The sequence below is a fragment of the Synchiropus splendidus genome, chromosome 15 (assembly GCF_027744825.2).
Source record: "Synchiropus splendidus isolate RoL2022-P1 chromosome 15, RoL_Sspl_1.0, whole genome shotgun sequence".
Classification (NCBI taxonomy): domain Eukaryota; kingdom Metazoa; phylum Chordata; class Actinopteri; order Syngnathiformes; family Callionymidae; genus Synchiropus; species Synchiropus splendidus.
This window is the reverse complement of record NC_071348.1, coordinates 8,439,269-8,462,410: the sequence shown is the minus strand read 5'-3', so window position 1 is coordinate 8,462,410 and position 23,142 is coordinate 8,439,269. Positions and strand designations below refer to the sequence as shown.

The following is a 23,142-nucleotide window of genomic DNA, read 5'->3' as shown; positions in this document are numbered from 1 at the left end:
TGCAGAATACTGTATAGATAGATGGACAGACAGACAGACAGATAGACAGACAGACAGATAGATGGACAGACAGACAGACAGACAGATAGATAGATAGATAGATAGATAGATAGACAGACAGACAGACAGGCAGGCAGACAGACAGATAGATAGATAGACAGACAGACAGACAGACAGACAGACAGATAGATGGACGGACAGACAGACAGACAGATAGATAGATAGATAGATAGATAGATAGACAGACAGACAGACAGACAGGCAGACAGACAGACAGACAGACAGACAGATAGACAGACAGACAGGCAGGCAGACAGACAGACAGACAGACAGATAGATAGATAGATAGATAGATAGATAGATAGATAGATAGATAGATAGATGGATAGATGGACAGACAGACAGGCAGTCAGACAGAGGGATAGATAGATAGATAGATAGATAGACAGACAGACTGACAGACAGATAGATAGATGGACAGACAGACAGACAGGCAGACAGACAGACAGATAGATAGATGGACAGACAGACAGACAGGCAGATAGATACATAGATAGATAGATAGATAGATAGATAGATAGATAGATAGATAGATAGATAGATAGATAGATAGATAGATAGACTTTTTACAACGCTTTAATGAAACCTCACAGCATTTGTAAACCGAGAGCGACGTCTACAGGTGTAAATAAGTACTAGTATTACCTCATGGATCTTCGCCAAACTACGTTGAAAATTGTGAATAATGTTTATACATAAATAAATATTAAATAGTTCACAGTGAAAAGCCAGTTGTTGTTTTTTAGAACACCCACTAAAATAGAACTTTGCTGTCTTCCCAGGGCCGTGCGCGCAACCGGAACAAACGCAATGGAGCCCCGGGGAGCGCGTACGTATCTGTGCGTGGTGGGGACGCGCTGGAGCTGTGAGTGAAGATGGCGGACGAGGAGGCCGAGCAGGACCGCAGTCCTGAGAACAGTTACAGAGAGACCATATCTGCACTCCAACAGCGTCTGACAGAATTGCAAGAAATATTGGTGAAAAACAGCGAAGAGTCGCCAGACCCGTCTTCATCGGAGTATTGCCAGGAATTGTGCAGGGTGAGTTGTTTTTTCCTTGCACACGTAAGATGTAGCACACGCTAACCAAGAGCCGGGTCTGCAGGAGGTAGGGCAGGTTTCCAAACGAATGCACTTGAGAATAGGCTGTATTGGGTCGCGGGGAGTGTCCATTTGGTATTTTAAATGAATATATAATAAGCAATCGCCTGGAATACTCCATTAAAAGCTAACGAATGAGCCCCCCAGCTCCTCTTAGCATTGTATGTTTGGCTGCGTGCGCGCGCATGTGATAGTAGTTCCTGTGTGCCCTGGTGTCCTCACTGGCTCTATTTTGCTATATTATACGCTTAAAAGTCCAAACAGCGTTTAGACTTGGACACGCTTTATTTACGTTTAAGAGCAAGGTTTGACGTGGGACTGAGTGTGTTATCCTGTTGTATGTTTTGCGTCTGAAAGGCCTTCGTGCTGGGCGGGCACGTCGTTGGCACAACTGAAATAGCAGTAATGCATCAATAACATTTGTGGGCATCAAATCTCGCCAACGGTGTCATCTGAGGTCAATTTGAGATTATGCTGTCTCTCGGTGGTTGAGTGAAGCCTCAGCTTGGTGTAACTGGAGGGCGTAGCTTCGTTCACATCATGTGTTTCATTGTCTTACCCCTCTCACACCTTCTGTCATTTTGTGTACGCATTCGACTCTTAGTTCCGTTCATTGGAAGAATACGCCTTTAGTTTAATGCTAGTTTAACATGCCTTGTGTTTATTATTAAATTATATCTGGTTTTACATCATTGTGTGTTTTAAACGTGTGCAGTGTTTTTTGGGGCATTATAACAAACTTTATTTGCTTACCCACCCAAGATGGTTGAGGAAGGGTTTGAGATAATAGTGTGGACTTCATTTTTTTTCCAATGTCAATACAAAGTATAGTGTCATTTATAGCCAAGAGAAAAACTGTAAAACATCACTCTATGTCAGAGGGTTTGCGAGCACTCCATTTATCTTAATATCATAAATCATGTTTGTAATATCATAAATCATGTTTGTAATATCATAAATCATGTTTGCATTGATTTATGATATTACAGGGTTTGGCCAGATCTGTTATCATCTAGGTAGTCATAGGTGCCAACAAAAGATTGCACAATGTTGTGATAAATTTAAACAACTCATGTTCTAGTACCAAAAAAACACTGAATCCCCTCAACAAATTGGGCTCTTCGTCCAATGCGGAGGATAAATGTTAGTGGTATAACATGATAGACATGATCGGACGTGACATATTCACTAAATCCATTACTCAGGCTCCGTTCATCCCCCACCTTGATAGTTTGTTCTTTGGGTTTATTAACATCATTGATCGTCTGCACTTCGTGTTAAAAGAAAGGGAAAACCATCGCAGCAGCTCTCCATTACGTTACTGTAATGTGTATACACAGAAGTCACTTTACGATGATGTTGCACACTCCATGTATGTGTCCGAGCCAACTGTGGTTGTGCAGTGTGCTTCAGCACGGTACGGATTTATGGCCCAGGTGTGTACGCGCTGAATGTGATGTCAAACTAGGGGTGTTAAATGCTGAACGATGATAGTGTTCTACAACAAGCTCCAGAAAATTACTTTGTATAAAAAAAGTAATTTTCCCCGAAGGCCTTTCTCCCTCTGTTAACAGGCAATTACACCACAGAAACGTCTTCCTGCATCAAACATGGGTTTTACGTTATGACCCATTACACTTGGCAACAAAAACAAATCACCCGTTTTTATGAATTTAATTATTTGAGGTGCTCAAGTAATCTTACACTTACACTATGGTTTACTCTTGTTATTACAATGTCATGCGTTGCATATATACAGTATATTTCTATGACATGTGGGCTCATTTGCATTATTTGGTTTTAATAGGAACTGACCCCATTTTCAAGCTTATGGTTCTCCCTATTATAATGTTAGCATGGTGCTAACACGGATATGATCTCAATGCAGCTGTGTTATGCTGCCAAAAAGAGAACCAGCATAGAATGTGTATGCAAAGCATAGCTAAAAAGTATTGCATCTGCCTAATCCAGAAAGCAAAGGAGAGTAACATTATTTAATTTTCTGTCCCGTTACTTGTGAGTGGCTCAACGTCATATGCATTATTGATCTTCTCATTGTCTAACTCTGAGTCTCATTACAATAAATGCGCCTCTCGTTCATCTTGGTATTTTGTGTTTTTGGATGCAAGATTTTAAAGGACTGGTTCTCCTTCTGCAGATATTTGTGGAGTATGCAGGTCGCTGGAAAGTAGATGAAGAGCCAGTGCCACTACTGGAAGTGTATATTGTTGCCCTGCTGAGTTACGCCCAGGCCTCCCCCCATCTCTCCCTCCAGTGTGAAAATGTTCCACTCGTTGTTGAAAGGCTCTCTCTGTAAGTGCCGTGATTAATTTTATCTAGATTATACTATTATAATCACTTCTGGATTTGGACTTAGGGAGTTTTTTTTAGACACAGAGATCAATATTAAGTTGTGTTTCTCATGTTTGTGGTGCAGAAGTTTTGTAGAATTACTCCTGTCCTTGAAAGAGGATGTTATCCCTGAAGACCTGTGGAAGTATTTCCAACAGTCAGTCAAGGTAAGATTGTTCTTATAATACTTGTTTTACTGACACTGTCACTGAATTGAGTTGAATGATAATGACTATTTCTGCCCTTTCAGTCTGCCCACAGCAAACTTCAGGAGAATGGTATCAGTCAGCTTGGCACCCTCTCATTGCTGGCACAGTATGACGGCGTGTGGACCAACATTGTTCTACAAGAAATCTTGTCGAATGAGAAGCCATCGCAGGATCAAGGCAAGTTTCATCACTGTCGTAAATGCAAGTCATTCTGCATGGCTGTGTGTTTTTCTGTGTTTTTGCTTGTTGTGTTGCATTTGACTCCTCAGACTTGCAAATAAAAAAAATATTTTCCTTCATTTTCATGTCCCAACGTCTTTTCAGATCTCTTTGATATTTTCTGCTTCACCTCGCCTGACTTATGCTACTGAAATATTGGGGCTTGTTGAACAAATCTCGGAAAGCTACATGCAGACTTGTGGAATTTGTTAATCCGCATGTAAATGAAGCATTTCCGCCTTAATTGTGCACCTTCTACTCCACCTTGATGGTGTCTGGTGTAGCATCCATCTGGTCTCTCAAACTGTGTCGGTCTGGTCATGCAGGCTGTGGTATAAACACATGTTGTGCCTGCTAATAATTGACCCTCATTTATTGTATCAGAGTTTGACCAACAAGTCAGTGACTAGTAATGTGTAGTAGTCAGTGCTGACAGTTTCCTGTATTTTTACTGCAACCAAAGTCTCTGATTCTCTCATCACTGCTTTGTCTTGGTGTCAGCACTGCATGTAATGACTTCCACATCAAACTAGTTTGTGGGATGGATACAACAAACACATCCATCCTTTAACCTTGGAATGTTGTCATTTTTCAGATCTGATGTTTCTGGGTGCTTTCAAATGTACATCCATGTCAGTTTTTGACAATTTATGGATATTACCAAAGACTTGCAAGCCAGTATTTCAAACGTGCTAAGTGACCTTGCACCTTGCTTCTTCTCATTTTTCTATCTAATTGAAAGCTTTGCTCTTCTGCAGTCGAGGAGCTCCTTGTGCAGGAGGGACCAGTGCTGCTTCAGATGAGGGTCAAGCAGCTGATGAAGGACTCTAAGATGGACAAAGCTGCATTGCTGGCAAAGGCGTGTGCTGACTGTTCAGCGTTTAAAGAACTGACTCACTTCAAGTCGATATACCTCGTCTCCATCTGCTCTACCACTGACCAGGATCACTTGATGGAAGAGGTATGAGCTTGGCTCTTCAACCCATTGACCAACAGATGCAGCTGCATGCATTCATACATTTTATTTCTATGTTTATGTACATATCATGAATAATTAGAAACCCTAACCTCTGCTCTAACTCTGATCTCACTGATTGTTCAGGGGTTATTGTTCTGAGAAGTCTTGTCTGTGTTTAGCCAGGGATGGAACAAGATGTAGGATATTTGGAGAAGAAAAAAAAAGGAAACTGTATTGTGACGTGTAAATGGTTGCAGCTAAACTTCCACATTTTCCTCCTTTAAATGTAGTTCAGTTACAGTCTTTCTGTCGACAATATATAATAATAATAATAATAAAAATAATGGCTTAGATTACATAGTGTTTTTCAAGACACCGTTATTTATCTATACCTCAGTCACCCCAGTGAGCAATTTATTTATGTATTGACATGACGACTGAAATGGCTGGTATGTGTTTGCACAGCTTGCAAAAGAGGACTGTCAGAATGCCTTGGAGATGATCTGCAACCTGGAGTCAGAAGGAGATGAAACATCAGCTTTCAGTTTGTGCTCAGCTTTCCTCACAAGGCAGCTTCTTCAAGGAGATATGTACTGCGCCTGGTAAGACACTTGCAGCTTTTTACATAGAGATTTTATATCATTTTATTAACTCACTCCTCATGGATGTGTTTGTTTGAGGAAAATGGCTATGATTTTTATCCGATGCATGACACAAAAGTCAGAAGTGTTGAATAGTCAGGAGTATAGCTGTTTGTTAGCTTTTGTTTCATTAAATTCGAACGATTTGTGAAGGTAAGCCAAAATGAGACGCTCTGCCCCTTACCACGTTATCAACATTCACTGAGAATCTTATTGATTTATTTGGTTTATTTTCTAGTTATGGGAGACATTTCAAAGGAAACAACTTAAACTAAACTAAACTAAATAAATTCATGAGATGAGCTACACACGGAACAGTATTCACATGCTCTGATAGGATGAATTGACAACCTTGACGGATTGATCAGCTCGGTGAAATTCTCTCTGATCTAATAACAGAGCCCTTGTGGTTATTATATAATAATATTGATCCGCTTTAGTGTTTGCCCAATTTAAAGGTTTGCAGAAATGATAGGACCATACTACTTGATCAAAGTTCTTACTGGCATGAAGTGATGTCACCAACCTGTTAATGCTTGGCGAAGGCTGTTACTATTCTGGAGTGTTATAACAATGAGACATTCCTGCCCTTAATAAAGCCTGGGTTTCATTGACAACACACGGCAGAACCCCCTGTCACCGTAGGAGAAGAGGGGAGGCTGCAAAATATGTAGGAGTGTTCTGGAATTTCCAAGAAAGCATCCACAAGCAACTCCCTGAACTCCTTATCGAATTCACTTGCCCGCAGCTTGACTTGCCTGCACTTCTTTCTTTAACAATTCGGTTTTTGACTGTGAAGTTTTAATTGCTTGATGCTTTCTAACAATTTGTAGCTGTTGAAACAATCCTTTCCTTGACCATGTGATGTTTTTCACCATGACGGAAAGGAGAAGCTACATGCTGTATCAGTTGGTGTTGAATAAGCTGATGGTTGCAGCATCATGCTTTATCATGCCGTACTTATTTCACAGAAAACCCTCCCCTGTAAGGTGAGTGGGTTTGGCTGAATGATGATGATCATATTTGTTTCTTCCAGGGAGCTCACCCTGTTTTGGAGTAAACTGCTGAAGCGAGTGGAGCCATCGGAACAAGCATTCCTGGACAAGTGCCGCCAGATGTCCTCATTTACTAAGTCAGTGTTCCACATTCTGTTCCTCATCAAAGTCGTCCAGTCGGAGGTCAGTCAATATTCTCTTCAATTCAACTCTTGTCTTCTTTCATTGCTTTCCTTGTATTTTTATTTATTTCATCTTTTTTTTCCCTCAGATGGAGACTGTGGGACTGCCTGTTTGTATTGAAATGTGCATCAGAGCGCTGCGGATGGAGTCGATTGATGGCAACACGAAGGCTACAGTTTGTAAAACCATTTCTTGTTTGCTTCCCACTGACCTGGAAGTCAAGCGGGCCTGCCAGCTCACCGAGTTTTTACTGGAGCCAACAGTGGATTCTTACTATGCTGTTGAAACTCTCTACAACGAACCAGATGAAAAGCTGGATGAGGAGAGCATGCCTGTCCCAAACTCTCTTCGCTGTGAACTGCTTCTGGTCTTTAAAACTCAATGGCCTTTTGATCCGGAGTTTTGGGACTGGAAAACTCTTAAACGTCAGTGTCTTGCACTAATGGGAGAGGAGGCTTCGATAGTTTCCTCAATCGACTTGCTCAACGATGAACCTGAGGAGGAGGAAGAGGCTGAGTTTTCCTGCTACGGTGACATGAAAGGCGCTTTTGAAAATATGATCAGTGACCGAAACGATGTAGCGGACGATAAAGAGAAGAAACGTGAAATGAAGAAACTGAGGGAAAAGGGTTTCATATCTGCTCGCTTCAGAAACTGGCAAGCGTACATGCAGTACTGTGTCCTCTGCGACAAGGAGTTCCTTGGCCACAGGATCGTACGTCACGCCCAAACCCACGTCAATGGTGGCGAATACACCTGTCCAATCTGTGCACAAACCTTCCCCTCAAAAGACACTTTGCTTCCCCATGTCACTTCCCACGTCAAAGCGTCCTGCAAGGAGAGACTGGGTGCCGTCAAGAGCCACAAAAAGCTAACCAAGCCCTCGCTTACGAAATCTGTTCCATCATTAAGCTTCAAGGCGGAAAATAACTATCACAAAAATGGAGGTTCACAAAAGATGGACATGTTGCTTCAGCCACAAGCTCGCTACAAAATGGACATTAGCGAGATAAATGTTTGTCCAGTGGGTGATTGCAAAAGGAGTTTTAAGTTTTTCAAAAATCTCATTGCTCATGTCAAGACTCATGCGGATGATGAAGAGGCCTTATCGTTCCTGGAAATGTATAAGAGAAAGGTAGTGTGCCAGTACTGCCGACGGCATTTCATCAACGTCGCGCATCTCAACGACCACTTGCAAGTCCACTGTGGGGCGAAGCCTTACATCTGCATACAGCTCAACTGCAAGGCTAGTTTCGAGTCCAACAATGAACTTTACGCTCATAGAAAAATTCACTCCGTTTTCAAGGCTAAATGTATGTTCCCGAAATGCGGGAAAATATTTAATGAGGCCTTCAAATTGTACAATCACGAAGCCTGCCACTATAAGACTTTCACTTGCAGTGTAGCAGATTGTGGTAAGGTGTTTCACACGCAGCAGCTCCTCGAAGTGCACGTTATGATGCACAGCACTCGTGACACCACTCCCGCTAAAGACACCCCAGACCCTGGCCCGTCACTTATTAAACAAATGCTCATTGCACCCCCTAAACATGCTAACTTGAACACTGAGCCGCCTGTAAATCACAGGGAAATTCCACATGCTGATGAGTCTTTACTGAAGTCAGAAGTGTCTACCCCGAGCACTGAGGAACATTGCAAAACAGAGGCACTAGATACTCCTGCAATGACGGATCGGATCCAAGGTTCAGTGCCTGCTGTCATTCAGCCTGTAAATTCCATTTCTGCTGAGAGCAGTGTCCATAGAGACGCAGCACCTTGTCCTTCAGCAAATTACAGGATTCCCCAGTCAAATGTTGATGCGGATCCAAACCATTCTGATTTTCATTTGTCGCACAACTATCTTCCTTCTGCTGCCCAAAACCAACCGCAGAATTTCATGAGTAATAGAACCACTGATCCCCCTATTTATGACACAAGTCCTTGCATGATGCCTCAAGCTTCAGCGACAATGTGCAATAGCAATGTTTTACGAGCCGCTGCACCACAGAGGCCCACACAGCCTGTGTTGTCCCAACCACTGCCTTCCACTGGCATGGTAGCGCCACAACCACAAGCTGCAATGCGACCTCAAACCTCCACACCCGTGAACAGCACGGCTCCCATCACAGTGCAGAAGGAGCGGTTTCACTGCGCTTACGAAACCTGTTTCAAACATTACAGCTCACACAAAAATGTTATTAAACACATGAAGTCTAGTCATCCAGACTTCTATGAACAGTGGAAGCTCATTCGCGGTAAAGTCAAGACGACCTTTGTCACAGTAGCCATTCCCCCTCCTGCTGGTAAAGTTGGTCCAGTTCTAAACTCGCCAGGAAACATCCCTGGGCCAGAAGTTCAGAGGCAAAATGTCATCCATTCCCCTACGTATAGCAATTTTCCTGCAAGTGGGAGTCATTCCAGTCAGCCTCCATATATCCCATCTCACAACCGGAACACACCTCTGTTAATGAACACCCTCAAAAGCCCTCCTGTTCCTCCTCCGCATACGATGGATACCAGTCTGATCCCTCCACATGTCAAAGTTGAAGATGCTTCAAAGTGGAGCTCAGTTAATCCAAGTGACCGAAGTGAAAACCCTTCCCAGGTGTATCCGTCAAGCCTGCAAAGTTTACTACAAGTGGATTCCAACTCATCCTCTCTGGCACTCAATGTGCCGCCACGCGCTCCCGCTGACTCATTGATACAGCACTCACAGATCTTGTCAGCGCCGGATGCTCCCATTGCCCCTCGTTTATCACAGACAAAAAGCTGCACCAATCCTGTATCAAATAAACCAGGAAGTACTGAGGCAACTCGACACGAGCAACAGCCCAGGTTCCCTACCATGGCCCAAAAAGATGATAAAGGAATAAACCTGCTTTTGAGTGACCCCTTCAACCTTGCGAATGATCCTGAGCATCAAAAGCGAATGAAAAGAAGCAAACGGTCTAAATGGCCAGCCATATTGAAGGATGGTAAATTTTTTTGTTCCAGGTGTTACAGACAGTTTAATAGTCCAAAATCCCTCGGGGGGCATCTGTCTAAGCGATCGAGCTGCAAACCCTATGAGGATTCCGAACTGAGCGCTGACCTACCAGCATCTTTTTTAGAGCTACTCAATTCAGAATCTCCCATGCATCCTTCAACATTAGCTCCTCCTGCTTCATATCGGAACGAGACTGATCCATCAATACCGAGCGGACCGATCAATGACAAACCTTTTGCTTCTGTTAATTATTCAGAAGAGAAGATGGCAGACTGCGACAAAGGTCAGTCCACTGAAGACATTCTGAAACAAATCATGAGGGACTCTAATATGGCCAATCCCTTTGTGCCCCCAACAAACGCGCAGCATTGTTACCCAACACCTAATGTACCGTATGGTGTTGCAGAGCACCTGCCTGGAAAATCGGTCATCCAACATACAGAGAATGTCCTGCCGAAGCGTGACAACAATTTGTTCAGCAAAGCTCTTTACCAGCAAAGTATGAATGCTCTCAGTGCAAGTGAATTTCCAGACGCGCGTCTGTCACAAATCAAAACAGAAAGCAATACTCCCGCTAGTCACTTTGGCAGTCACTCCGAACATGAGCCAGCAAGGCAGAGCCAGCGTGTCACTTGCCATCCTGGGAATCCCAGTCAGATACCTGACTCAACAGCAAATCCCTTGCAAAATAGCAAGGGTGGTCAAGCTGTGACATGGGGCCGGCAAGCGCTGCCCCATGTTAAAACTGAGGAACAAGATGTCAAAGAGAGACTACGGGAGCAGATCTTGTCTGGAACCTTTCAACTCAGAAACCGTTTGCAAGACAAAAATATCTCTAGCCCCAGTGCGTCTTGCATCCTAGCGAGCAGCTCCAGTGCTCCGTTTGTCAGTCAATTATGTAGTGCTGAGGAGCGCAGCACACCTGCCAGGGTCCTCCCTGAAAAAAGCCCCAAACCGTTTGTCCCAGTCAATGACTCAAACAATTCTTTCATGAATCAAGTGTCACGTGATGACAGCCCACTCACTACATGCAGCACAGACCTTGATGCTGCCACCAAATTTCCCTTCGTCTCCATGAGCACCTCCAGCACTTATTTTTGTGATCAAATGTCGCACAGTGAAAAGACTTGCGAAGCAGTTACCTCAGTTCCCAAAGGCTTAACAAACTCTCCTTTCGCCTCTGTCGGCAGCTTCAATAGTTCTTTCCTTAGTCAGATGGCGTGTGTTGACAACGCTCTTGCCGCAACCAGTACACAGCCTGAAGGTGTTGCGGACCCATCTGTGTCTGTGAGCAACTCTAGCAATCCTCTGCCTAATGTACTCTCTTCTGATGAAAACAGTAGCGCAGAGCCTGAAAAACCAAGCTCCTTATCTACTGACCTTGAACAGCTACTCGGGAGTCAAAGCTTCAGTGGCTTTAGGGAGTCTGCAGCCCCCCTGCAGGAGCTGCTAAGCCCTACAGGCACAGTGTCAATGGAAGCAGACACAGAGCCAACGCAGTTGTCCAGCAGCCAGCTTCAGTGGATGGCCGAAATCCAGAGTGCATTTGAGCGACTCAACCTGCTGAAAGAGTTGAGCGATCTGAGCCCGACCTCCAGGAAAGCTACATGCAATGACCAAAGCTATCTGAATCAATTGGCAAACAAGTTGCATTCCCCTTCCAAGTCTGTCTCACATAAACCTTTTGTGTGCAATTACGGTGACTGTAATTTTGGCACCATTTCTGGCGAATCATTTTGGAAACATCTTTCAAAAAGCCACAACTACACAATTGATATGATCAATGAAATCAAACGAAAAAATGGGCTGTATGCTCCTTTTAAGTGCCTCAAATGTAGTAAAACGTACACGCGAAACTCTAATCTCCGAGTTCATTACCAGTCTTATCATAAATTATCTGCAAATGAAATCTCAGAGTTGGATGTGAGGCGGCGGAGTACCAAGTCTACAGAGGTGGTCTCGCTTCCAGGCCAGCCGGCCTCTACTGTCAACCCAGCCAATACACAGAACACAGAACCCTCAAATGAGAAGCCGCCAGAGCCATGTCCAGTCAAAAATGAAGTCAAGACAGAATACCAACCAGGTGCAATCATACCCCATTCCAGCATGGACACAAATAAACCCAGCAGTTTCGACAACAGCTGCCCTCCTGCTGGACTGCCTACCTCATATCCTACTACATCAAACTCCTCCATATCAACATTTCACTCGGCACATGGCGGGCCTGTCACAGTACACTGGGCTAACCAACCAGAGAAGCTTCTGCCCAGGATACCGCAACAGTTCTTGAGCAGCCAGCCGCTGGGAGACAGTTTGGCCAGTGTTCCTGGTCCCTGTCCTCCATCTGTTCCCTCTCATCCTCCTGCCCCACGACCTTGGCCTTCAGAACAGTTGTCTGCCAACAAGCTGGAAGTTGTAAATCCTGACGTCCGCTGCAACAAAAAGGCGAAAGATAAAAAGGCAAAACCCAATGAGGATGCAAATAGTCCGTACCGACCCTACCGCTGCGTTCACCAGGGCTGTGTGGCAGCTTTCACCATCCAGCAGAACCTCATCCTGCACTACAAGGCTGTGCACCAGTCCGCCCTGTCCGCCCTCACCGTCAATGAAGAGCAAGAGCAGAGTGACACATCAGAGGGCGCGATGGACCTGGAGGATGGAACCGAGGACGGGTTAGATGTCGATTTGCCCATCATTACTGAAATGAGATGTCAAGTGAAAGACTGCTCCAGACTCTTCCAAGACGGTTCCAGCTTGTTGCAGCATTACACTCGACTCCATGAGTTCAGCGTCGAGCGAGTCAGTCGTTTCTTCACCACTGGCAAGCTCGGGAAATTTGAATGCGGCTACCTAGCATGCAAGGCCACCTTCTCTTCCTATTGGCCGTACATTGCCCATGTGAAAGAGCAGCATAAAGATTTCAAGCTTCGCAACCATGAGAATCTCAACGGCTCCTTTAAGTGCGAGATCGAAGGCTGCGATCGAAGATACACGACCAAGTCCAACATGCTCAGGCACGTCATGAAAAACCACCACAAGTTCTATCAAAGTAAAGGCCACCTCATGAAGGACGAAGGGATAAAGCAGAACTCCAATGCCTTTCATCTTCAAATCACTAAGACGAGCAATGGAAAGGAAAATATCGAAACCAATAAAAAGTTCCCCCAAAAGATGCGTGATGGGAAAAAAGGGAAGAAAAAGATCAGTCACTGGACAAATTATGGAAAACCTTCCCTCAAGTCCAAAGTGGAGGCAGCAGCGATGTGTAACAAGCCCTTTGCCCTGCAGTACCCCTGCATGATCAAGGGCTGCGAGGCCGTCATGAAGTCGGAGAAACGCATCTTGAAACATTACATCGATCACGGCCTTTCCGAAAAATACCTAGAGGAGCAGAGAAGTGGCTTCATATTTTGCAAAAAGTCCCCCAAATTCAAGTCCCGTCATCAGCGAAATGAAGAGTCCAAATCAGAAAACGGCTCAGAACTGTCTGACAATGAGTTCCCAGCAGACGGGGCGTCAGAGGTCAATGCCGTTGTGGACGGGTACTCCAAACCCCTGCTACGCAAGAGGGTCCCCGCTGCGGCTGTGATACCAATACCCGTCGAGGTCAAAGGGGAGAATGTTGACAAAGATGGCAACGAAGTAGTGAAACGCAAACGTGGGCGCCCCAGGAAAGTCAAGGACTCAAATGAGAAAAGGAAGAAAATTTCTCATCCTCCCAATGACCAGATCATTCCCCGCAAAGAGCCCAGCAGCTCCTCCGTGGCCCTGAAGGCGATGGTGAACGACGTCACTTCTTTGTCCTCATTCAAACCCATGGGATTCGAGATGTCTTTTCTCCAATTCCTGGAGCAAACCAATAAGCCTGAGGTTCCCCTGGTTGCAAAGGTGGAATTGACTGATGTCTGCAAAAGGGTCCCGGGTCTGTTCGCCAAAGACACGTGTGTTCTCTTCAGCAACCCTCAGAATTTGAAATCGCTGAGCAACGTCCGAGTCGTCATCGACAAGGCTTACTCCGGAGCCGCCCACAAGGTTCTGAAGCAGATCCAAGACATGCGTCCTAAAGTGGTGTTAAAGAGAACCGTCAGCTTGTAACTTAAGATTGGAAAAAAAGTGGTGCCCATCATGATCTTTTTATGTACTGCGTGATTGATAAAATGCTGTAATTATATTGTTTTTTCATTTTTTTTTTTTTTTAATACTCAATGTAAAGCATGTTTTTATTTATGCACCACACAGTTTGGGTTTTAGCGTCTTTATAATCCCTGTGGGACAAACGGACATGGACATTGTGATGTTTGTAGATTGTGATTCAAAATGTGTTGTGTTAATGTATATAATTTGCAATCACGCGAAGCCACCAGCAGTCTTACTGTTATTAAACCCGACTTCTTTTTTTACTATTATGGACTCGGTTGTCTTTCTTTACCCTCACGTGTAGCTTTGTTGCCGCTAATTTTTTTTTTTTTCTCTCCGTCTTAGAGACGTGGCGCATGTACTTGTCCACAGTGGTTCAAGGTGATGTCTAATGGCACCGCTGAGCTTGCAGGAAATGTGAGATTTCAGTTCATAACACAACCGTCATGGACAAGCTCCTCTGGTTTGCTCCCCCACTGCGCCTTGCTTCTGCTAAGGCTGCTACCGCAGTTGTAATGTAAATGTATATTCATCGGAACATTCATAGGAAATAGTTGTTTTGTTCCACTGTCTAAAAGAATTGCCTTTATATTCAAACCACTGTACAGTTATGAATTCAACCTTTATTTCTTTCAGGTATGAAACAAATCTTTACAGGAATAATTGCACTTAAATAAAAGTCATGGGTGCGGTGCATGATGTGTCAACCGCTAAAATAGCGTGCAGCAAAAGTTCCACGAAAACAGTGTTGCTCTATTTAAAGTGAAAAAGTAAGTGCTTTTTTTTTGTCAAAATGCCTTCATACATCTGTTGTGTTCCACCTTTCAAAGGTCAGAAACTGATATACATCAGGGATATGAATGGGAAATTAAATCTTGAACATGATTTCAGAACAATCTGAGGGACATGTAGTGTTGTCCTCCAACTTCGGAAGCAGATCTAGGTCGTGATGAGGCAGTGTCCTGATTCTCGGGGCTCAGTGGGTGGCGCTCTTGGTTTAAAAAAGCTGTGTTCAAATCCTAAGATTTTAGAGCATGGAGTGAAAATGATGACACTGTTTGGTCACACTTCATAAGGGCAACGATTGGGAGGTTCGAGTTACAGTGTGTTGAGTTATTTTTATAATGGAAAAACACATTTGCCTAGTTTACATCAAGTCACTTGGGGCAAACTGTCAGAAAAGGATCTGAAGGGTTTGGGTCCTGCCCTCTGTGGATCCGACAAGGGAAGAAAAACAACGCTTCTTCATGAAGAAATGTAATTTTTTTGGAGCTCAGTAGGTGGCACTCTTGGGTCAACAATCGTATAGGGATCCTTAAATAAGAGACGAATATTATCATGCATATAGTGCCATCTAAAAATCCAGGCATTGCTTCATGAAGCTAAATATAAAAATATATATTTACTAGAAGACAACTGTACAATCCAGGCTGTGAACCTGACGCCATGTTTGCTCCGTAAACATGAAAGTTCCACTGAGATGGGAACCAGTTCCATCAGCACGTCTCGGCTTTGAGGGACTGGACCGACAGGTTTTCAGCAGCTGACGGCAGCTGTGTGTTCTTGTCATCTGTGTTCGCCGGCAGCTCCACGGAAGCAGCTGTGTTGACAACAGAGGCAGGTGAGCGGCAGCGGCTCCCTGCCTCCGCTCGCTTGACTGGAGCATAGCGCTTGGAGAAACACTTCCACACTTGCTTCCACACGATATAGATCAGCTCCGCCAAGTTGAGGGCGATGCAGAGGATGGACGTGACCCCCATGATGAAGAGGAAGATCTTCTTCTCTGTGGGTTTGCCTGTGTAGCAGTCCACTGTGTTGGGACAGGGCACCTGGCTGCAGCGCACCAGTATGGGCACGTTGAAGCCGTTGTAGACGAAGTAGAAGGCCAGCAGGAAGCCCACCTCAAAGAAGGTCTTGCAGCACAGGCTCACCACATAAGTGCAGAAGAGACCCCCGTCAATGCTGCCTTTGTCGGCATAGATCTTCCGATGGAGCTTGGCCTCGCGGTTCTCCCTGTAGGCCACGTGCAGAGCCACCAAAAGCGAGGGGGTGGACACCATGATCAGCTGCAGGGCCCAGAGACGCACCTGAGAGATGGGGAAGAAGTGGTCGAAGCAGGCGTTCTCGCAGCCGGGCTGCTGAGTGTTGCACACAAAGTCTTTCTGCTCGTCCTTCCACACCTGCTCGGCCGCCGCCACATACACCAGGATCCTGAAGAGGAAGACCACGGAGAGCCAGATGCGGCCAATGGCCGTGGAGTACTTGTTGACCCCACTCAGAACGTTCTCCAAAAACCCCCAGTTCATTTTCCACTCGGTCTCCTGAAGGGAAAAAAGGAAAATCGTCCTGTAACTCAACCAGCAACTCACCATGTTGCCATAAAAGTAGCTAAAAGTCTTTGCCTGCAATGCATCTCTGATGAGTCGGTGAGGCTTCATGAAACAGTGTCCTCATTTTCAAAGCCCACAAGATGGCTATCTCTGCTCTAAAATCTTCGCCTTTTCACAACCATTTCATTGAAACCTCTCGTCATTTTCACCGCGAGAGCGCCACCTATCTGAAAATGAACCTGTCACTTTGAGTTTGTGAAGCGATTTAAATTTAACATGTGATATCCTTCTCTGATAAACAGACCTCAAGCAGATGTGCTGTTGAAATGAAATTAAAATGTTGACACAGCTAATAAAATCCTGATCCAGAAACAAAAGTTCACAGGCTTAGATGATACACTTCATACGACGGTGAAGTGAGATATGTCCGACTAAAGTTTCGTCTAGTTAGATATTTGTCGTCTTAATTCAAAGACAAACAGGACACAGTTGCGCTTGACGGTTCCAGTCTTTCTTCAGAGAGATAAGACGCTTGCACCGCTCCTCTGCATTATCTCACACCTATTTTTTTTACTCGAATGTGTGACAACTAACTTTTTCTGGTGAAATAAGAGCTTACCGGTGGAGTGAGAGCGTATCCGTTCTCCTGTGGTGTGGCCCCAACTGACCTTCAGATCATCCAGGAGTGACTGTGATGGAAACAACCGGGAGTTTCACTCCAGCTCACCTGATGAGTGCATCAGCCTGTGTGTGTATGTGTGTGTGTGCAAGGCAAATATTACCTGTGACGTCCTGCTCTGCTGTGGGAGGAGGAAAACTGGTCACACATGTAACTTTGATGAGAAAACGGTCACACGACTCCAGCCTTAAATAAAAGATGCCGCCACGACCCGTTCAGCACTTCGGCTCCTGAACCAACTGTGGTGGAAGTGGGTGATAAAAGAGTCGAAATGAAGAGCAGAAACAACATGGAGTCATCGCTCCATGTTGTTTTTGAAACAACCAGTCATCGTGACATGTAGCAGGTGTTTTGGTGACTGAGGAAAGTATTTCTGAATCAATAACATTTTACTGCAGAATATCACGTCCACGTGTCAGTGGAGACATGTTAATTTTTATCTTTTTTTTTTTGTTTTTTTTTGGGTTTTTTTTTACGGCACAGAAACATGCTAATGTAGATTTGAGAGTCAAATTTTGTTTGCATGAGGTTGCAGCCATGTTCCGACAAACAAGGCCCGGGATCAAAATCATTCATGAAGAGACTACAAAGTAAAACGTACTGTGGTTCGATTTTTATTTTTAAACTGTCTCACGATTTCTTACTATTTCAGTACCATTATCTGGGACGTTACTATTCTGTTTCTATTGAGGACAAAGGAGTTAATTTTGCAAAGCAATGTAGCGATGTCTCGGTTCCTGTGGCGCTGCATTTGATACCTGGAACCTCCAAAACACTCAAAACATGTACAGAAAAACGAAGTTTAACAAGCCGTTGTGTGTCAAAGATATTACTGTGTCGTGCATTACACAATTTCTATTAGGTGAACAACTGTAAATGGAGCGCACATGCATTATTTCACCCGATATTGAACAAATAAAGCATATTTAAATCGAATCCAACTGTTGTTTACCGGACTATGGCCACAAGGGGGCACTGGCAGCAGCAGGACAACTTCTCGCTTCTTCGACGCCTACGTCATCTCACTGCGACGGTCCTCTTGAATGACAACAATGTCGAAGTGATTCCTCAGAGTCATTAAAGTTGGGACGCTAACGCGGCGCAGCATGGTAGAAAAGGAGGCCGGTAAAGGCAGCGAGGCCGCCGGGGAGAAAGGCTTCAGGACACCGGGACTTCGCGGAGCAACGACCACGACACTATTCCGAGCGGTGAACCCTGAACTCTTCATCAAACCGGTGAGTCAAGTCCATAGTGTGACGTTAATCCACATTAATAGAACAACACGGGCTTTTGTTCGATTCTTTTTCTAGTAGTACGTCTTTTATTTGGCCTGACAACAAATCTAAAAATATTTATTTTGGTGAAATTAATAAAGGAAAAATGACCACAAGATGGCGACAAAGAGACGCAGAGCTGAGGACCTGCAAGTAAAAAAAATACTGGGCTGATGAGGCTTCATGAAACACTTACCTCATTGTCAGTGCCCACTACATGGCGTTATTTGCTCTAAAAGTTTTGGGTTTTAACAACCATGTTGATGAAACCTCCCATCATTTTTAAACCAAGTGCGCCCCCTACTGAGCTCTGTAAACAAGAACAGTGTTTCTTGAAGCCCCATAAGAAATAAGAACATTAAAGTAAGCCACAATCGTATGGGTTACATGTTACAGTATGTTTTGTTTTATTCATACAATATTACGTGTTTTATGGAAAGCATCGTTTGTCGCTTTAGTCAGATTTTATTAAGTAAATATGGACGGATAGTGAAGTGTTTGCACAGCAACTGAATATTTTGATATTTCTCCATCTGACAGAATAAGCCGGTGATGGTTTTCGGGCTGGTGACCATCACCTTGTGCGTGGGTTACCTGGGATACCTGCACGCCATGAAAGACAACGAGCAGCAGTTGTATGAGGCTGTGGACAGTCACGGGGAGCGATACACCCGCAGGAAAACGTCCAAGTGGGACTAGAGCGTGGACTGATGCAGGACAGAAAACTGTACACGTGTTCACACTGGAAAAGTGAATAAAGGTGATCAGCTGAAGTTGAGCTGAGGTGACGCAGGAAAGGACGCAGAAGGAATCATAGCACTTTATTCCACTCTCCACATAAATAGCAACACATTAGAATAATCGGTCAAATGAAAATATTTGAGTTAGAACTGATCAGAAGGCAGTTTCACACAGTGACGGTACAACAGTTCAAGTGTGAACTGAATATTAAGATCAAATAAATACATAACCCTGAAGCGCGGCAGCAGTTCTGCTTTTTCACACTAACATTAGCGAGTATTTACATGTTTAAACTACATCATCTGGACTCCATTCATGACACCACGAGGCAACTGTTCACCTTTCCGAGTTTGAAATGTTCTTTATTCACGTTCAACCACAAACCAATAAATAGAAAATACTTTAAAGAAAACATTTATAAAGTTCACAGTGACTGTTGAACTTGACTGGCAGATGGCGCGGCCAATCCGCAGACCTTCCTGGTTTTACTCATCTTTGATCCCAAGCTCTGCCTCCAGGAGAGCGTTTTCTTCATCCTGGAAACAGAAACTGATCATCAGCTCATTGTTTACAAGCATCTTAGCCAGTCTGCTGAAGAGCTAAGAAGAAAGGAATTGTTTCCATAGATACTTTACATCCCATTATTGACGGGCTCATGAGGTTTTCGTGAAAAAAGTGCCCTCATTTTCAGAGCCCAGTCGATGGCGCTATCTGCTCTAAAATCTTCAGCCCATCTCAATTCCACATTGCAACTCACATGACTATTAGCAGGCATATTCCCAGCTTGTTTGATCCAGAGCGCAGCCTCATTCAGGTTTCCCAGCTCTTTGTGGCACTAGTCAGAGTGAACAACAGCAAAGTCAGACACCGGGACAGACGGAGTCATCATTGAGAGGGTACCTTGGCGATGTAAAGTCTCACCGTCTTCAAGAACCCAGGACTCAGTTCTTCAGCCTGAGGAGTGAAACAAAAAATACTCAACACTGAAGCTGAGGTGGGGAGGACTGTGGTCTACCTTCAGGAAGTTATCAAGAGCGTCGCGCAGGGTCGCAGAGGGGGGGCACGGGTACAGAGCTGCAGCGGCTTTCTTCTCCAGCCAGTCCAGAGTTGCCACCTGCACACACCCAGAAAAGATTGAGTGAAAGGAGACATGGCTCGGTGGGGGTTCTGTCCTTTTACTCACCTGGTAGCACCACCTGCCCAGCAGGAAGAAGCACATGGGGTCGTCCTCTTTGAGGGCCAGGGCTCGATCCAGGTGCTCCTGAAACAGAAAACATTTCCTGATCAATGACACTTCAAAAGCATTTTAGAGCAGAGAGTGCCTCCCAGAGGACAGATGTGCTGGTGTGCTGAGCACCACGAGGTTGTAGCACAAACCTTGAGAATGTGGCCGCTCTTCATCTTGCCGTGCATGCTCTCGTGCTGGGAGCTGAGAGCGCTGGCCATGGCGCACCTGCGGGGAGCCAACAGCTGAGCCCGGAAACTTCTGATAACCAACCTCTCTCACCATTTGTGACACTCTGCGTTCAGGTCGCTCTTCTTCAGCGCCAGCTCCGCCTCCTCCAGACCTGCAGTCAGTACCGTGCTTATCTTCAGTGTCTTGTGGGAGGAGAACACTGCATTTCTGATATTGCTCACCCTGCTGTGCGTAGGACCTCCTCTCTTGCTTTGTCTGAGCGGAGTCATACATGTCGCAGTAGGCACGAGCCATTCGCCATAGAAACTCACGGCTGTCCCCGTACTGAAACACAGAAGACTTAAAAAAAAAAAAAAAAAAACGGCGGCCACACTCTTCCACTCATCCCCCACCTCGGCTTTGTTATCCATCAGCAGCCTGTAGCCCTCTGCCTTTAGGCTGGCGTCCCCTGTGTGCAGGATGTCACTCTGGGCCAGCAGCAGAGCCAGCTCCACGCTGGGCGCCTCCATAAGGACCTGAAGTGACTTCTCCTCATGCTCCTCTGGACCCTCCTCTTCATCTTGAGAGTCCTCCTGGCGTAGGGTGAGGACCGTGGCACAGCTCTGATCTTCCTCCTCGGAGTCCTGCTCCGCCTCTCTCTCCCCCTCCTCTCTGTCAGTGTCTCTGTCGGTGTAGTCCGACTCCGCGTACGCCGTCGAGTACCTTTTGAGTTTTGCGATATAATTCATCCCAGATAATAAATGTGAGGACAGTTGTGTTCCCTTGACTTACCCTCCTTCACTGGTCTCTTCGAATGTGCTGGCGACTCCCTGGCTGGCGGTGAAGTAGATGGAGCTGGAGCCTGTAGAGTCGGCGCGCTCTCTGTGAATGACGTGCCGTCGCCGCCGGCCTTTCTGGCTGTCCTCCACACCCTTTCTGGAGGCGAACGACAGACAGGTCAGCAGCAGGTCACACTAGGTTCCTTTTCAAACCAGAACCGATAACGTGCCCTTCGTAATTCTGACTCTTCTCAAGAATAGAGCCTCACTTGACATCCTGAATGATCTGAGCAGCGATGTCCTGCAGGCCGCCCCTCAGCTCTGCCACCTCCGACCTCAGCGTGGACACACAGTTCAGAACCTGGTCCAGTTGGTTTCTGATCCCTATTTGTTGCTCTGGAGAAAGACCCTGGACCACCGCCTCCACAGCTGCCAGAGCCTGCTGCTGGGCCTCTGCTTCTGGAAGCACAAACCACTTGTGGCCACCAGCTACATGATGTCTCACCAAAATGCAAAGGAAATCACTGCCATGTCGGAAGGTTACATCATTATATATATATATATATATATATATATATATATATATATATATATATATATATATATATATATATAGGTTGACGTAAACCTGGTTTTGCCTTCAATGACGTAACGGACAAGTAGTTGTACCCATTAAAAAGTATGAAATATTTCAATAGTAACACAAATACATGATTAAAAAAAAACGCATTAATATATAGTGTATAGTTGGTTTGAAAGTACAGTGGATTATAAACACGGATGGGCAGCCAGGACAAACGGCTCATAAACACACGCTTACCCTGAGCGTCCAGCGTGTCCTGCAGCAAGGCAGCTCCGTCCGCAGCGTCACACAGCCGGGTGTGTGTCCGAGTGTCCAGCATCGGTCTCTGGCGTCTCCTCCTCTTCACCTCCCGGTAGATGATGAAGGCGAGCAAACCCAAACCCGCCGTCGCCCCGATAGCTAAACCCACCACCCTGGTCCTCATGGCCGCGTCGAGCATTCCTTCGATCCACTTGAAATATGACGTACTCTGTGATCAATTAAAGCGCATTTATGCTCCTAGCGATTCTACATCACCTCCTCGGTGTTTTAAGGCTGTTTTGTCACCAAGGATCTCGATGTGTCACCGGTGACGCAACTCTACGGCGAGGAGAAAACTACTGCGCCCAGCAGCGTCTCCATGGCGTCGTCATGCTCTCGTTCCCACACGCACGCGCCAAGTATCTAATAAGACTCGGACTCGAAAACTGTTGAAATAAAGAGCGTCTCGCTTCACCACCTGCAGTTGCTACATCGCTTGACATCGAGGCGGACGCGTGGGAAAACAACTTCCGCTTTCGCTTGTCAAAATAATGGCGAGGAGAGTAATGCGTTTAAGAATTGCCGGATTAAAGCGAATCATGCATCCATATTATTCCTTATATACATATCTATATATTACTACTTTTGAAGGCCTTGCCTTGTTTTGCTGATAATATTCTGTCACAACTCCTTTGAATCTTTGAATGTGTACTGCCACCTACAGTTCTGGGGATGTACTGACACGTATTCATTTAGCAACCCCCCCAAAAAAAATAATAATAATTGAACAGTTTGCTCTCCAGACAACAGGGAACCTTTGTCAGTGCAGGAGTTCCTGGTCCACTGATCACACTGATGCACAAGACACGTGGCAGCTAGGATGAGAACAACAACAACAAACATGGAGGAATCCCTGAACAAAAGCAAACAAAAGCATCTGTTTGCTTTTGTTCAGGGAGGTTTTTCACTACACAATGACCAGGGTTTCCACAACTCTGAATGCACTTGAAATTCTTATACAAATATTTTCAAGCCATTAAAAGAGCTTTAGTTTAAATAAGTAAATCTAAATCTCTATTTAAAAAAAAATAAATAATGATTTAGAGGCAAAACAACTTCACTTCATCAACATTATATATCCATATTTTTAATAGTCTCATTGAAAGAAAAAATAAAACTAAAATAACTTAATGCCAGTTTACAACACAGCCGTTGAAGACTTTTTGGATAAAGTTGGTCTGTTTTCAAGAGCTAAGTGACATATAAGTCGGATCAAAGGC

The 23,142-nt window shown here is 44.9% G+C and overlaps 4 protein-coding genes across 7 annotated transcripts; 2 read left to right on the top strand and 2 right to left on the bottom strand.

Moving 5' to 3' along the window:
* Positions 1 to 914: 914 nt before the first annotated feature.
* znf292b (zinc finger protein 292b) lies at positions 915 to 14,086 on the top strand. Its single transcript, XM_053843616.1, has 8 exons — positions 915 to 1,100; positions 3,319 to 3,473; positions 3,598 to 3,679; positions 3,763 to 3,898; positions 4,699 to 4,901; positions 5,364 to 5,500; positions 6,576 to 6,717; positions 6,806 to 14,086. Exons 1-8 carry the CDS (start codon positions 936 to 938, stop codon positions 13,796 to 13,798), a joined length of 8,013 nt encoding a protein of 2,670 aa, XP_053699591.1. The 5' UTR covers positions 915 to 935; the 3' UTR covers positions 13,799 to 14,086.
* A 321-nt stretch (positions 14,087 to 14,407) lies between these two features.
* On the bottom strand, positions 14,408 to 17,030 carry gjb7 (gap junction protein beta 7). Of its 2 annotated transcripts, XM_053887822.1 has the most exons (3): positions 16,953 to 17,030; positions 16,790 to 16,859; positions 14,408 to 16,161 (listed from the first exon to the last, which is right to left on the bottom strand). In XM_053887822.1, the coding sequence occupies exon 3, from the start codon at positions 16,144 to 16,146 to the stop codon at positions 15,337 to 15,339; it is 810 nt and encodes a 269-aa protein (XP_053743797.1). In that variant the 5' UTR covers positions 16,147 to 16,161; positions 16,790 to 16,859; positions 16,953 to 17,030; the 3' UTR covers positions 14,408 to 15,336. The 2 variants fall into 2 exon arrangements, with proteins under 2 accessions (XP_053743797.1, XP_053743796.1); XM_053887821.1 differs by lacking the exon at positions 16,953 to 17,030 and having other exon boundaries at positions 16,790 to 16,916.
* An 835-nt stretch (positions 17,031 to 17,865) lies between these two features.
* smim8 (small integral membrane protein 8) lies at positions 17,866 to 18,934 on the top strand. The gene is made up of 2 exons (XM_053887667.1): positions 17,866 to 18,084; positions 18,664 to 18,934. Exons 1-2 carry the CDS (start codon positions 17,956 to 17,958, stop codon positions 18,820 to 18,822), a joined length of 288 nt encoding a protein of 95 aa, XP_053743642.1. The 5' UTR covers positions 17,866 to 17,955; the 3' UTR covers positions 18,823 to 18,934.
* LOC128771852 (regulator of microtubule dynamics protein 3-like) lies at positions 18,932 to 22,408 on the bottom strand. 3 transcript variants are annotated; one of them, XM_053887664.1, is made up of 12 exons: positions 21,860 to 22,408; positions 21,309 to 21,498; positions 21,053 to 21,196; positions 20,674 to 20,983; positions 20,503 to 20,605; positions 20,372 to 20,432; positions 20,242 to 20,317; positions 20,048 to 20,125; positions 19,880 to 19,978; positions 19,765 to 19,818; positions 19,622 to 19,699; positions 18,932 to 19,400 (listed from the first exon to the last, which is right to left on the bottom strand). In XM_053887664.1, the coding sequence occupies exons 1-12, from the start codon at positions 22,059 to 22,061 to the stop codon at positions 19,350 to 19,352; spliced, it is 1,446 nt and encodes a 481-aa protein (XP_053743639.1). In that variant the 5' UTR covers positions 22,062 to 22,408; the 3' UTR covers positions 18,932 to 19,349. The 3 variants fall into 3 exon arrangements, with proteins under 3 accessions (XP_053743639.1, XP_053743641.1, XP_053743640.1); XM_053887666.1 differs by having other exon boundaries at positions 19,786 to 19,818; XM_053887665.1 differs by having other exon boundaries at positions 21,309 to 21,495.
* Positions 22,409 to 23,142: the final 734 nt, after the last annotated feature.